Source organism: Apodemus sylvaticus, chromosome 9 (genome assembly GCF_947179515.1).
Source record: "Apodemus sylvaticus chromosome 9, mApoSyl1.1, whole genome shotgun sequence".
Lineage (NCBI taxonomy): Eukaryota > Metazoa > Chordata > Mammalia > Rodentia > Muridae > Apodemus > Apodemus sylvaticus.
The window spans coordinates 80,917,323-80,932,612 of record NC_067480.1 but is presented as its reverse complement, the minus strand read 5'-3'; the positions used below and the strand labels follow the sequence as shown (position 1 = coordinate 80,932,612).

The following is a 15,290-nucleotide window of genomic DNA, read 5'->3' as shown; positions in this document are numbered from 1 at the left end:
CATGGGTGACAAGAGTGAACGGTTAGCTGGCACTGCCCACACTGACCAGGGGAGGAATCTGTGCCTATCAGGACGGCCTAGTGCCCTCCCAGTCCTTCCTCTGTTCTCAGCCTGCTCCTCACCGTGGCCCCCAGCCCTGCAGCCATGCTAGGCCTGAGAGGAGAGGTCTTGGGGACCAAGGGGCCCCTGGTAGTTTGTCCTCCTCATCTGCCTTATTCCCCTGTCAGTCTCCCGGCTCTCCCTCAGAGGGTTTCTGTCCAACCAAGAGACCACCCCCATCCCCCGTTACACCACCACTGTCACCCGAAGGAGAAATCCCCGGCCCCTGCCTACAAAGTGGATACTCTCTCGAGGAAAGAGGAAGGTCGGAACATGCTGCCAAGCAGTCTACCCAGACCTCACACATTGGATTCATTTCCCGGACTGCAATGTCTCCCTCCCCACACATGCCCCCTTCATCTGTCCTAGGCCGCACCCCCACCCCCACCCCCGCAGAGCTAACAAGTATGTTGGGGAGGGGCTCCCCCACCCCACCCCCAGGGAACTAGCAACTATGTCTGTCTATTGGTCTTGGCCCTATGGAAAAAATGGCTTCCTCTTCAGCAGCTGGAGGGACTTCGTCCACTAACAAGGACCTGCCCCAAGTCCATTCCTGAGTCGCCCGTATTGTAGCTCCTGCCTTTTGCCCAGCCAGGGTGAGGGACTGACTAAAGAGGGTCATGATACAGAGGGGCAGTCTCCAGCCTGCTCAGCCTGCTTCTGTCGGTGTCACCTTAAGGTCCCAGCCCTTTCAGGGCCTTCATACCCTGAGCTCAGTCTGCTCTGGCTATCCCTTCACGGGCCACCTGCTTCCTCCCTCAGGCAGTGGAGCAGCAAGGCCAGTGGCAGCGCAGGTCCCACGCGGGGCCTTCCGACCTCACACCACAGCCTAACCTCTACTTTACTGCATTCCTCTCTGTCCACTCGCAACGGAGTTGGATCTCAGAGATCAGAGTCCACACATCAATCACCTTCCCCCATGAAAGAAGACCCAACAGCGGGAGGGAGGAGAGTTCCAGTCCAGCTGGTCAGCGCTCCAGCTCCTCAGTCAGCTGCAGTCCCAGCCCCTTGCCCTCTGCCCAGCACCCCCCATGCCCCCACCCCCACCCCCGGGAGCTGAGGTCATCCGGGACCAGGGTAGGGCGGTGAAGAAAGCAGGCCAAGGCACAGATTCCTGGAAGGCGTCTTTAATCAGGATTTGGTAGTGCACAAGCGCTCCGGATTGTCTGCATGAACACACAGGGACTTTAAAAAGGCACAAGATCCCTTGCACAGCGACGCCTGACGGCGGGGCGCCCCCACCCCCGCCAATGCACGGCCGTGTGCGTGTGGGTGCGTGTCCGTGTCCCACCCCTGTGGCGGCGCCGCGCGTGTGCGTGTCGGTTTCAAGTGTTGGATTTGTACAGTACTCGCAGTCTGGGGTGGGGTGGGGCTCAGTGCGTGCTTCTCTCCCCGGGTCCGGTCCGGGGCCCTGACGCCACTATGTACACTAAGGAGGACGCAGCCCGGAGAGAAATAGGAAGAAAACGGGGTGGGGTGGGGATGAAACAAAACAAAACAAAACAAACAAACAAACAAATAATAAAAGAGAAAAAGGGGAAAAAAGGAAAGAAAAAGAAGGAAAAGAAAAGAAAAGCGTCCCGTCTTCATGTGTGTGTGGTTTTGAGTTTCTCGTGCATGCGTAAGCTGGCCGGGGTAAGGAAATAGTGCAAGCGTATTATACAGTATTATTGCAATACAAAAGGGGGTTGAGGAAAGACTTGGGATTGGGGGGAGGGACACTCAGGAATAAGCTGGCTGGGACTGGAGACCTCCGGGAGGGTCTTCTTGCCAACCACCCTCCCATTCCACCGTCCCATGGGGTGGGGTGGGGGGGAGTTTCTGTAGGGAGGGGGCTCAATTCGGTCCTGGGGCTGAGTTTCCCCACACCACCAGTCCCACCTTTTAGGGGGCAGGGGCCAGCCCCTCTCTGCGGCAATACTGTCAACTCAAGGGGCCCTGGAACCCGCCCCTTCCCCCACGGAAGCCCCTCCACCTGGGGGGAGGGGTCGACGGAGCAAGAGCAAAGGAAGCAGATGTTGGTCCCTGAGTTTTATTTTCGGGGATGGGGGTAGGGAAGAGTCGGAAGTGGGGGCATGTTTGAGGAGCCCCCCAGGGCCCTTAGTGGCGGATGGGATGGGACAAGGGACGCGGATCGGAGCACGGGCAAAAGGGAGTGGGGTTGGGTAGCTCTGAGAGACCTAGGCTCAAAGTTTGGCTCTCCCTCAACTCTGGGCTCTTTGGCATCCAACTGCAAGGCCAAGGGTGGGGGCAGCCCTATGGGCGGTGAGGTAACCGGGATGGGGGGGGGGGGTCGGGCTCTTGGAGCCAGCTCCTCCCACGTCCCCCCGCCCCTGGTCTGCACCCTAACCCTGGAAGCACTGAGGGGCGAGTCCCCCTCTGGTCCCCACCTTGCCTCCAGGTCAGGCACCCAGCGGCCGCGAGCCGGCAGAAGGGAAAAACAAACTCAACCGAGCGCGAAGGCGGGCGGCGGGGGCTCTAACCCAAAAGAACAACTTTAGCAGCAGGCAGCTTGGCGGGGCGGGGACCAGGGCTGGGGTCTCGGCTCAGCGGGCGCGGGGTGGGGCGGGGCGGGGCGGGGCCAGGACTCCGAGGCCGGCGGTACCAGGGGCACGCCAAGTAGCAGCCGGTTAAAAAGACCGAACGTACATTCGTGGTGTGATGGCTGCAGGGGTGGGGTAGTGGGAGGACGGGCCCTGGGGCGGGGACAGGGCTGGAGTGGGCAACAGGGGTCCCTAACAGTTAGAAACCTGCGACAGGATCTCGAGCGCGCTCTGGGTTTGGGCTGCTAAGTTTGGGTTTGCGGTCCGGAGAGTGGATGAAATGTGCGCGAGGCTGCGGGGTGTGCGCGTGCGTGTGCGTGGGTAGTCAGTGCCCCAACCCACAGCCTGTGCAGGATCCGAGGGCAAGTGGTTAGTGATGGGAAACCCCAGGGGAAGGAGAGAGCTAAGGAAGGGTTCACAGTTCCTTCCCCACCTCTTTTTGCGTGGGCTCAGGGGCCTCCCAGGCTGGGAAGTCCACGGAGGATGTGTGGGGTTATCTGAGGGAGATGCTCCTCAGCGTGGGGGCCTCTCCCTTAGGGAGAAGGAGTCCTTAAAAGTCAGACGCTATGGGGTGGGCACGGCTTCTGCCTCTCTGGTTAAGAGTGTCCGTATCTAAGTGGAGACTGGGGTACAGCAAATGTTACAGACCCTTAGATGTCTAGACTTCCCCTAATTGTCACATCAACTCAAGGACAGCAGCGAACACATCATCTGTGTCCCCAGCCGAAGAGGGCACCCCGACCTCCAGTGGGAACCACATCCTCCTCAAGCACGGTGCCTTCCCCAAACCACCCATTACAACACCAACACAGCTCCTGCCAGCCTCCACAGTGGCCCAGGCTCCCCCAACCACTGCCTGAACAGACAGCACCGCCCTGCCCCAGAAAAGGAGACCAGGGCAGGGCAGAAGACAGAGGTAGGAAGGCGGGAGCCAGGACCTGCCTGGCCCAGAGGTGCCGCCCACAATCCACTGGGAAGGGCTGTTTTCCCTCAAACTAGAAATTCAGAGAGAGATTACTTGGCTCAGGGTTAGTGGTTGGGATGAATTCTGAGCAGTTATTGCTATGACCCAAGCTGCCTTGAGTATATGGGATGCATATTAATTATGAAGAATTTAAAACAGCATTTTCCACCGATCTAGAATCCTCAGGACACATCCCTCTCCGTCTAAGAAAATACTGGCCCTATTAGGCAGCCCTAGTCCACACACAAGGAAAAACTCCAATAGCTCCACATACTCACCACAGCAACATGCATACTAACACACATTCACACAAACACACATACACACACCACCACCACCATCATCACCATCATCAACACCACCACCACCACCATCATCACCACCACCATCACCACCACCACCATCATCACCACCACCATCATCACCATCACCATCACCACCATCACCATCACCACCACCACCACCATCACCACCACCACCATCACCACCACCACCATCACCATCACCACCACCACCATGCCTCACTAACAGCTGGCATCCTAAGTTGCTGCCTGGTGGCGTGCCTGCTGAAGAATGGCCTTGCTTTGAGCCTGGACAGGTGATGTAGTGAGCCTCAGGGTTAGGTCACCAGCTCTTCCCAGAAACTGCCATGTGTGTATGTATGTGTGTGTGACCAACAATTAACAATTTGGAGAGCTCACAAAAAAAAAAAAAGAAAGAAAGAAAGAAAGAAAGAAAGAAAGAAAGAAAGAAAGAAAGAAAGAAAGAAAGAAAGAAAGAAAGAAAGAAAAAGAAAGAAAGAAAAAGAAAGAAAGAAAAAGAAAGAAAGATTGTAGCAAGGACTGGTTTTAGAGAGTGATTGGAGTGGGGTTTCCCTAACAGGAAATTTACTATCTCTGTTTGGTCTCTTTGTGTGAGTTGGTGACACCCTCACAAAGTCCCCCATCGGTGCTCAGCAAGTGATCTCTGCTATCTGTGAGCCTGACCCCTAGGAGCCTCCAGAGGGGCCGAGGTCAGGATTCCAAGCACCTGCCATCTGAGGTGTCCTGGTGAGGCCTCTCCAGCTCCAGTGCTGCCATACTCTACTCAGGCCATGTGAGACCAAGGGGTGGTCACAGTCCAGCCCATCTAGCAGACCCAGGTCTCCAGGTGCTGATTATCTGGCTGCAGTCCCTGACAAGGAGGGACTGAGAAGGAGGAAAATGAGGGTCCAGAGACTGCCCTCCTCTTCCAAAAGGGGACTAGCAGAAAAACCACGCCCAGACAGAAACATTTAACAACTCCTGTGGGAGGAGACCACAGTTACTCAGCACCGGCAGCTTTTCCACCAACTCATGTTCTTGTAAAGGAATATCTGATTCATCCATCAAACGCAGTAGCATTGGGATCTCTCACAGGTTAGTCAGTGTGGGGGTCAAGTGAGTTAATTCTGTCAAGTGGCCTGCCTCACAGGTAGAAGTGTTGTTTGCCAATGGGGAGATTACAGGATACCTGAAGACACCCTTGTGTGCAGCGCAAGTGTGTGCCAAGTTTGAAGGTACCGTGCTTCAGGCCTGGCCAGGAGCACTGCCTACCGGCAAAGCTGTCTCTGAAGAAGCCATGTGCTTCTCCCCCCAGACAGAGACACTCACTTCTCCACACACTTCAGTCTGCTCTCTAGGAAACTACAAAGAAAACGGGTCTGCGGGCAGGGCATGCTCTTGGACAGCCCAGCCGCACCAGGGAATCAGAGACTCCGCCCTGAGCCGTGCAGAGCCCCACCCAGTTCCACATGATTGTGATGGCAACTGGAGCAGTTTGCAAAAGTTATCATGGCCCCTCCCCAAAGACAAGTCGGTCAAGATGACCACCCACTGCCCTTAATGGCTTACAAACTCCTAGACCACAGAGGCCAATCCAAAGGGATGCCTTCTGGAGAGCCAGCCATTTTGAATGTTTTAAAAGAAGTCCTATCTTCCCACGGGGGTCGGGGAGGGGGAGGTTGTCCTTTGTGACTGAGAGGTGGGGTGCAGTTCCCCCATTCCTAACAGCTTGAGAGACAGCAATATGTATAAAATGCTAAAACTGAGGCTCAAGCCAGTGCCATTATCTTTGATAAGTCATAAGGCACTTGGGGATCTCAGAATAGCTCGGGGACAACGTTAGCCACTCAGGTGGGACTCTGCTCAGGTCAGGTGGTGGAACTTTCCAGAAAGGAAAGCCAGATAGCAGAGTGCTTGGTTCCATGGAATCCCAGTGCTGCCGACTTATGGAATAGATGAAGAAGCCTTGTTTTCGCACAGCAGAGGAGGGCAGAGGGTGGGGCGGGGCAGTGCTGAAGCAGGGAGGGGCTGCTGAGTGTCCCCACCCCTCGCCTTTGTGCTTTGTGTTTCTGTTTTTTCTCAAGGAACTCGGTGGACAACCCCCACCCCCACCTCCAGCCTGTGCAGAGCCATCCACAACAGCCCAGAGGTCAAGAGAGACCTGGGACTGAGGGCCTTCGGAACAGAGAAGCCGGGCTTAAGAAGGGCATACGGTTAGAACACAGGTCTGGCTTTGGTTGCTACATGGGGAAGATGCTCTTAGCCCAGGCATTGGTGTTAAAAAAGGACAAAAAGTTTTAGAGAAGTAAGCGGTGAGTGTAGGAACTGACTTGCAGAACTGCTGGGCCACATCCCAATGCTGGCCCTGTGCAGAGCTTGGCTCCTGGGCACAGCCCACTAGGTGTAAGCATCCCCATGCTGGTCCAGGGCCCTAAGATCTCCACTGAAATCAGGGATGTTTGGGGCAGTTGATGAGCCAACAAAGGTCAGAGGGGGAAATGAATAAGAGGGAGAGCACAGCAAGACCAGGAAACTCCCAAGGACAGCTCAGACACACATGTACCTGCACACGCATGCACACACACACACACACACAAACGCACGCACGCACTCACACACATGCACACGCACTTGCACATGCACACGCAAGTGTTCACACTAACACACACACACACACACACAGAGATACAGCACCGTTTAACTTCAGGAGGTGCTGGTCATACCAGGGTCGGGTCTATGTAAATGGTGTTCTCTGGAATTGGGTACAACAGAGTCTGAGCCTCCATCCCTGACAGCCCTGTTGTGTGCACGGCCATGGGTACACACACTTAATATTCACATGGATGCCAGCAAGCTCGCCAAAACACACGCAAGCTCTAGTTCCTCCGCTCTGCAGGTGGGCACGACCGTTTCTGGTAACCTCCTCCCACCACTCCCCAAGCCTTGCTGGTTGGCATGGGCAGGAATGAAGAGAGAAAAAAGTGGAGTCCCTGCAGTGACAGGTTGGGAAACTGAGGTGGTCAGAAGAGAGGGAGCAGTCAGGTATCTGCCCACTAATCTCTGGATCCTCTCTTGACCTGCCTACCTTGTGTTCTGTCTACACCACACCCTGCCACACCCAGGGTAAGTCCTCCCCTGAGAGTGGCAGATCTGAGCAGTCTCTCTGGTACTTGTTATGAAAACGTCACTGTGCCCAGGGTATGATAGGTCCCGCTTCCTTTATCATTCTCCATATTGCCTGCAGGCTAGGTCCTGAGAACACCGCTATCTATGCCCAGCTCCTGAAGGCCTTCAGGACACTCAAGCCTCTTGGTGAGTGACACACGGGGACTGCGGGGGGGGGGGGGTCTTGGGGACGCTGTGAGTGACCGTGACAGCGCATGCGCTTGTAAGATGTGGCAGGAAAGGGGCTCTGACCGCGGTGGTGGTGGCATGGGAAATGTTCACTAGGTCACAGGGCTGCCCACTCCCCGTCACTGAGTACAGACACCCTCAAATCACACCCAAGCCGAGTTTGACCAGCCGCCATCACATTCCTACCCAGGCCGACTAGACAGACACAGACGCACACCTGCCACCAACCCAAGCCTTCAGGGGTGGACCAGACCAACTCACCAAGACATCGCAGAGTAAACAGAGCCTGACCCCAAGCCACACTGCCCCAGAACACCTCAGCTCTCCTACACCTGGTTTCCCCTGGATTCTGGAGCCCCTGGTAGCTACACCCCAGGGCCCCTGGTCTATCCAACTGCGCCAGCGCACCACCCCTGCCTGCACCAGTTTGGTTGGCCCCTAGCAAAGGAGCCCACCGGAGACCGAGAGCCTCTGAGGACAGAGCCTCCGGTGGGGTGGGAGTTTTACAGTATCACCGCGGGCCAACCTTCTAGGGGGGCGTATTGCACGTGGGTGGGATGGGCTGTGTGGCCTGTGATTATTGCGTCCTGGGAAGGAACCTCGGTCTCTGTCTGCTCCCCAGCCCCCCCCCACCTGCCCCCTCCAGGAGGGGGGGGAGCCCAGCCTAGGTCTTGTGGGTGAACCGTGCCCACACCTGCTGCAGCTGGGACCGCGAGATGCGGAGCACCGAGGGCACGAGTCTGTGGTTGCCGGCGGCCAGGGGCGCGTGGCGCCGGTGGGGCGCACGCACGGGGCTGCTCTCAGCCGAGCGGCTGCGCTGAATGAGGGAACCGGAGGAGCCGGAGGAGGAGCCGCCGCCGCCGGGGTGAGGGTAGTGCTCCGTCTCCAGCGTGGAGGAGGAGAACACGGAGGACGCCAGTCGTCGCAGGGGGCTGTACCGCGGGAGGGAGTGCCCCGAGAGTCTGTCCTCCTCCAACTGAAAGAGACCAAGAGAGTGGAGGAAAAAGAGGCGTCAGGCACAGACTGGACAGCTCTTCTCGGGGGCCACCCACCGCTCACAGCCCCTGCGGCACCGGCGTCCCTGGCAGGAGGCGGATGGCGCAGGAGGAAGGGGCTACAGGCTGCCCACCCAAGGTCCAGCCTCGGAACCTCCAGCGCCCTGCCTGCCTCCTCCTCTCACAGCACGGTCTCTGGGCGAGAGACCTTGGTCACTCACCTCGTCCGGGAAGCCTTCCGGGCTTCGTTCCATCTAGCACGGGGCTCCCTCTGGGCTGGTGCCTTCCTGTCAGGAAGGCCCCTCTGTCGCTGCTCCTAGCCAAGTGCGGCCCCTTACTAACCCAGACACACTTCCACGCTCTACCAGATCATTTTTTAAAATATATTTGCTGTGCTGGAGCTCAAAAATCCGGGATCTCCTGCTGATTAATCAAGTGTTTTGCAGATGACCTGGGAAACCCCCCCTCCCCCATGAGATCTAAAGCAGCTGTGCTCCTCCCTCCTTAGCGCCCTCTGCCTCCTTCTTGGGGGCATCAGGGACAGTGGTTGGACTCTGAAGTCCAAGTACTCACGTTTTATTTGCAAGAAGTCAAGAGAACCATGTTTAATCATTTGCCTTGCTGTTCTGGGGTTGCGATGTTCCCCACCAGGAGAGCTGTTTTTGTTTGGTTTTGTTGAGCTAGCTCACATTGTCCTAAAACTTACTATGTAGCCCAAGCTAGCCTCTAACTCTTAGCATTCCTGCCTGCCTTCCAAGCCCTTCATTACATGCATGGGGCCTCCCTCCTAATGCCAGCCCAAAGATGCTTCTGTCCCTTACCTCAGGGGTGACCCCTGACCTCAGTTCTTGGCACCTCAAGTTCTTCCCCTGTAAAGTGGGTAAAGGTGGCTCCTACCTCCTAGGGTTGGAGGACTGGATATGCAGAGCTCTTCCAGCACTGAGGGGCTCTGTGCTCAGGAGAATGAAGATGGGCCCAGACGGGCTGGGGTGGGGATGGGGCAGCTACAAAGCTAGTGGTAGCCACAGGAATCCTGTCTTTGTGCCCTCCTGTCCCCAAAGGGACAGGGAACACTTGCAGAGCACATGGGGATGGCATGGTACGGTGCCTGGGGCCCACAGACGCCTGTCCTTGTCTCTCGCTCTCCCTGGGACGGGGCCACCTTAGCTCATAGTGTGGCCCTGAAGACTGGCTGGACCAACTCTAGGGTATTCAAAAAGGGACTGGAGCCACCGAGCACCAGCTGGGGAGGTGGTCACAAGAGACCTCCTTCCGGGAGGGAGCAGGGAGAATGTCTTCACACCTTCATGTCCCCCAACCTATGACAGTTTTTCTGTCAGCTTCTCTTGAGGCAGGGTTGGGACTCCTTATTCCTTAGCTGATTCTGTTTGCAAGAGGGGTGGGGACTAAGACACACCCAGAAGGACCAAAGGCCCCTCTCACAGCACAGGGGGGCTTGAATTCAACACTTTGCTTTGCTCTCCATCAAAGAGATCTTAGAGGCTGAATTTGGATTTCGACATGTCCCCCACCCCACCCCCGCTAGGCCAGGCAGCACTTGTGAGTGACCTGCTTGTCCCCAATACCCAGTATGAAGTCACCTTTGTACAGACATCCCAGTCTCCCCCATAAGTCCCTAGAACAGATATAAGTGCTTCTGTTCTCCTGCTGGCCTATTTTGGTAAGTGCCCATTGTCCAGACCCTGTGCCTCCCAGCCCACTCTAATCCTGTGAGCTCTGAGCTGGGACAGAATGAAGCTTCCATCATCTTTGCCCCCCCCCCAGCCCCCAGGCCTAGCCCACTGTCCAGCTTGTAATGAGGCAGTGTTTGGTGGTTTTCTAGCAAACCTCTGTGTGTTTAAGGAATGCTCGCCTGCCCGTTGTCCTATTGGCTGCAGACAGCCTATAAAGACTGCAGCCACCACTAAGATCACACAGTCTGCCTGTATTCCCTCTGCCCAAGCTGAGCTGGCTCCTGGGCTCCTGCTAATTTGCACCTGAAGCACCCCCTGAGAAGAGCCAGGTATTCGCATATGCACACCATTGCACACCAGGGAGCAGCCCAATGCCTAGCCCCACACCTGCTCCCAAGCTGTTCACACATCAGACTTAGCTTGTAGCACCAGGTCGAGGAGGGATTCCTCAAAGAAAGGTGGTGAAGAGTGCAGGGGGGGGGGAGGGGAGGGTCCTTTCTACTCATCCAGGAGTGGAGAAGAGTTTCACTGGTGCAAGGTGCCTCAAAGCATGCAGCCCCTCCCCCCCACCTAACCCAAGGCCACCCTCAACAATGCCGGGAACACAAGCCAAGTTTGCTCCCTCTGCCTCAGAGAACAAAGGTCTTGCCTCATCCTGTACATAGACTATGTCCTAGCCCATCTGTTTTGTCCATGGGCACCCAAAGGCCACTACGTACACTGACATGCCATCAGGCACATCTGGCCGCGAGGGCCAGCCAGCTGGTGTGGCAGACTATGCACGGGCACACGCACGGGCACACGCACGGGCACACGCACACATTTGAATGCTCTAGGCTCTCTGACCCTGCGCAGACTGTCCTCTCCTCTGATCTGCATTTGCTACTCTGTCTTCAACACACACGCTTTAGATCTGGTGACTCCCAGCAGAGACCCTGATCCAGCTGCCTGGTTTCAAGTCCAGCTCTACCAATTGGCAGCTGCAGCCAGAAAGCTTGCTTATTAATTTTTGAAGCTGTTCCTCCACCTTGTAAGTCAAGGTTGCTTGCGTATAGTGTTGCCACTTAGGCCCGGCTGGTCACATCCATCTGTCTGCAAGCGTATCTTCCAGTGTCCCCTGTCGGTAGCCATCACTGATGGCTTCCCCATTAGTCATTGTTCTCCCTGGTCTAGCCCCTGCACAAGCTCCCAGACATGATCCACACCCCACACAGATGCAATGGCGTGTGCACGGATCTCCCTGTTCACACACTCATGCACACTCAAGATCAGTGGGCTCAGAAAAGCACACACAAAATTTAGAACAACCCCAGTGTGGGGAAACTGAGGCTGGCACACACACACACACACACACACACACACACACTTTACCCCACAGACAAAAAACTCCCTTCTTGTCCATGTCACATGCCACTACTGCACAACAGGCCTGCCCCTGGTCCAGAAAGAGTCCCCAGTGTTAGCATGACACTTAGGATACACACACGAATTGGCAAGGCAGAACAGCCTCACAGGGAGCCTGGCTCTCTTGTTCTTAGACCCAGCAAGGACAGTGGCTGGCTCACAGTGACCAGGAAGGAAACCAGAACAGAGAAGCAGTGTTTCTCTCCACTCCAGCACCACAGTCTGTGCTCCCCACGCCCAATTCTGCATTTCCTGGGGTCCCACCCCTTGCGCCTGTCCCTCTGGTTTCTGTTACTGGGGCAGATAACAAATGCTCTGGCACTGATGAAGAAGAAAAGGAAAATAAGTCCCGAGAACATCTTGCTTGCCTCTCAACTTCCCCAGAGCCATTTGTGGAAACAAGGACTGACTGGGTCACAGCCTAAGCATATCACCGGCCAGAAAGACGCCTCCACACCAGGCCAGCCAGGGTCTCTCTGGGTGGGGACTTGTGGTCCCCAGTTTTTCATTACTATTTTCAGTGTAGAAGGTAAGGCCAAATACATAGTCTCCAGGACTGTGGGTCACAGTGCCACCTCTAGAAAGCATGAACAAAGCCACCGCACCCTCACCCACAGCTGCCCCTACACCCATAGGTGGGCACCACACAGAGCCCCAACGTAAGATCGTCAAGCGGAACAAGCTGCAGACCCCCCCCACCCCCGAGTCCCTTTCAGATTCAGTTCAGCACACAGTGGAAGAACTGATGCTCACTGCCCAGTCAGAGGTCAGCGGGTATCCCATGTAGACAAGCCCGGCCAGAGTAATGGCTCACAGATCTATTCTGACAGAGTCGTCCTTAACAGGAAACAAGCGCTCATACACACACGCTCACTCACATACACATTCATGCTTTCCCCCTCTCTTCCTCTCCCTCCTCCTCCCCCTCTGTCTCTCTCCCCCCTCCCTCTCCCTCCCTCTCTCTCTCTCTCTCTCTCTCTCTCTCTCTCTCTCACACACACACACACACACACACACACACACACACACCACCCCTCCTCCTCTTGTTCCTCCTCCTCTTCCGTGAGACACACTTCAGATCCTCAGACCAGCATTTTCACTCCATCCTTCTTCTCCCTCTGCCTTTGCAGACTGTTCCTAGATCTTCATACAAATGTCCATTCTTCTAACTAGGTAGAAGGCGCAGACCTAGTAATCTCACATGCGCTGAGGGCCGAGACAAAGGGGTTAGAAACTATCCTAAGCTACAGAGGGGGACCCTGCCTCAGAAAACCAAGGAAGAAGGAGGAGGAAAGGAAGGGGAAAAGTAGGAGGAGGAAGAGGAAGAAGACACCACTGAAGCCAGACAGGGCCCCCCAACATGCCTATTGTGAACCCACTATGCGGTTGAAGGTGGCTTTAAACTTCCCATCTTCCTGCCCCACCTCCTAAGTATTGGGATCGCAGGTGTGTGCACCAACCTGTCTAGTTTTATGAGGCACTGGGAATGGAACCCAGGGCTTTGTGAATACTTTCCTCCCCAGAGCCTTCCCTGACTGGGATGGTGGGCTGACCATCAGCCCTGTCCCTCTCTGAGTTTGTCTGCCTCTCTAGACCCTCTCCCATGTTCTGATCTCTCCTGGGTCAGGATTAAGGACCCCCCTTTCCTCTCAGCAGTCTATGTGTAAGCATTTCCTAGCTTCTGCCTTGACTCTTGAGTCTCCCGACCCCGCACGGTTCTCCTCAGTGGCATCACCCACTCCCACGGCTCCGACGGATTCAGGTGAGATCTCTCTCCAGAGCAGTGGATAAAAACAACGTGCTCATCCTCAGCTATCAAGAGGTCACCATGTCCAACCTGAGTCCATGCACAAAGCTGCGAAGCCACTCAGCTATGGTGTCGCTGCCATCTAGAGCCCCAGGCATAGGATCCTGGCCACCCCGGGCCACCCCACCACAGGTCACAGCCTGCTGCCTGGCCCAGGTCACCAGGGCGCTCCTGCTGCTGCCTCATATGAGGCCTTCCTGCTTCTACCCTCTCAATACATTTCCTACCAAGCAGTCCAAGGAACGACCCAAGGGTCTCAGAGCCACCACAGCGCCATACTCCTACTTAAAAATCATAGGTGGGGTACCAAGTCATTAGGATCCAGTCCTAACCCTTCAGTGTACGGTCAAGGCTTCTGTGACAGCCCTAGGAGCTGCTTCACAGCCTTATCTTCTTAAATCAATACTGTACTGAAGACTGTCACCACTGGGCTCTGTACACATTGTCCCCAGGGCACCAAAGGCCTTTCTCCCGCCTTGTCACCTAGTTGAATTACTCACAATACAAGACCACGGCTTGGGTCTCATCAATCCCCACATGTGGCATGGGGCCTTTACACCTGTCTGTCTCCACCATGGCCTGTCACTGTTGGGTTCCCAGACCTGAGGAGTCTGCCTCAAGATGGAACACACCAGGCCTGCTTGCAGAACTCTAGGGATCTCTGGATAGGGGAGTAATGCATAAGCCCAGTCTTACCTGTCTCTGAGGGCCCGTGGGATCCGACTCTCTCCGTCGAGGGCGGGGTCCCGAGTGCAGGGGTGAGTGGGAGGGGCTGCCAGGCGTGGGTGGCTGTGATGTCTCTGACCGGCCATCAGCCTGGCTCAACTGAGGTGGTGCAGGCTGGGGCAGCATTTGCCGTGGGTCCTCCTCTGCCAGAGTCTGCATCCCACGTCCACGTGGCCTGACAGTGGGCTCTGTCCCCAGACGCCTCCTTTCCTCGCCCTCCTCAGGCAAAGGCCGAAGCTCCTCAGGTTCCTCATCGGTGGTGCCTGATGTGCTAGGCTCAGCCCCAGGAGGGAAGTCCTTGAGCTCTGTCTCCTTGTCAATAATGACCCACTCCTTGCTGTCAAAGTCTTCCTCCTCAGCCAGCGGCACTGAGCGGAAGGCGTTGCTCAGGGCCTCTTGCTCCACAGAGGCTGACACGTCCATGCGGCCACTGGCTTGCCTGTCAGCGTGGCCTGTGTCCACTGACAGCATCTGAGCTGGTTGTGAGGAGCAGGCCTGGCGGGAGGGTGATCCAGGCAGATCCATCCGTGACCTGTAAGAGCCACCCACATGGAGTTTAGTGCGGGCCTCTGAAGCCCCCGGGACGGGACGTCAAGCCAGTGGCAGGGTAGAGCGGGAGGCCTTCAGCATCACCTACTAGAAAGACTTCACTTTATCTCTCCGCTTATCATGCATTCATTCTACAAATGTCCAGGAATAAGAGGGAGCAGGAAATGAGCTCGCCCTCTCCTCTAGTCTTGCTAACCATTGGGCACTCACACTGCATCTGTGGGGGACCTGCTGCATCCGGGGCGCAGGCGCCAGCTGGTTCTTGAGTTTACAGATGGCTTCTAGCTCCACCATTGACACCCTCCAGCTGTGCCCAGCTGGCACTCTTTAACCCCAGACAGGCAGGGCTTTGTCAGTCCCCGGGTAGAAGCCGAAGGCTGCACTCCTGAGCCTGAGCCCAGGGCCTCTCAACCCTTTCCCTAAGCAGGGCTCTTTCAGAACTTCTTCTCGAACTGTCCACCCTCACCCCCACAGCCTGGACCTCCACCCTTTGCTCCCTGAACTCTACTCTGACGTGCTTCCTGTAGTGAGCCCTCCCCTTCCTGCGTGGACATTTACTTGTCCCCACAAGGCACCGGGAGCCCCCAGCAGACTGTGGACCTCAGATCTGTGGGTGCATCTGTCTCGTGGACCTACAGACTGTGTGATCTCTGCTGGGCAGGGCCTGCCCTCCTCTAACCTTTGACCTCAGGGCACAGATCCTGCCTGGGACATCTGTTACTCCCCTGAACTGTGCCTGTGACTCTCACACGACACTCAAATCTCTGTTTGCCATGGCTCCAGCCCCAGAGTGGACATGCTTCTTGTACAATGTGGCTGGGCTGTGTGTGTGTGTGTGTGTGTGTGTGTGTGT

General features: G+C 56.2%; 1 protein-coding gene across 1 annotated transcript in view; it reads right to left on the bottom strand.

Moving 5' to 3' along the window:
• The window catches only part of Ttbk1 (tau tubulin kinase 1), a 41,811-nt gene that overhangs the window by 10,462 nt on the left and 16,059 nt on the right, over window positions 1–15,290 (bottom strand). Inside the window, exon 12 of the mRNA XM_052193362.1 lies at window positions 13,859–14,420. Coding sequence (XP_052049322.1) covers window positions 13,859–14,420 — 562 coding nt within the window. The remainder of the gene's footprint in view (window positions 1–13,858; window positions 14,421–15,290) is intronic.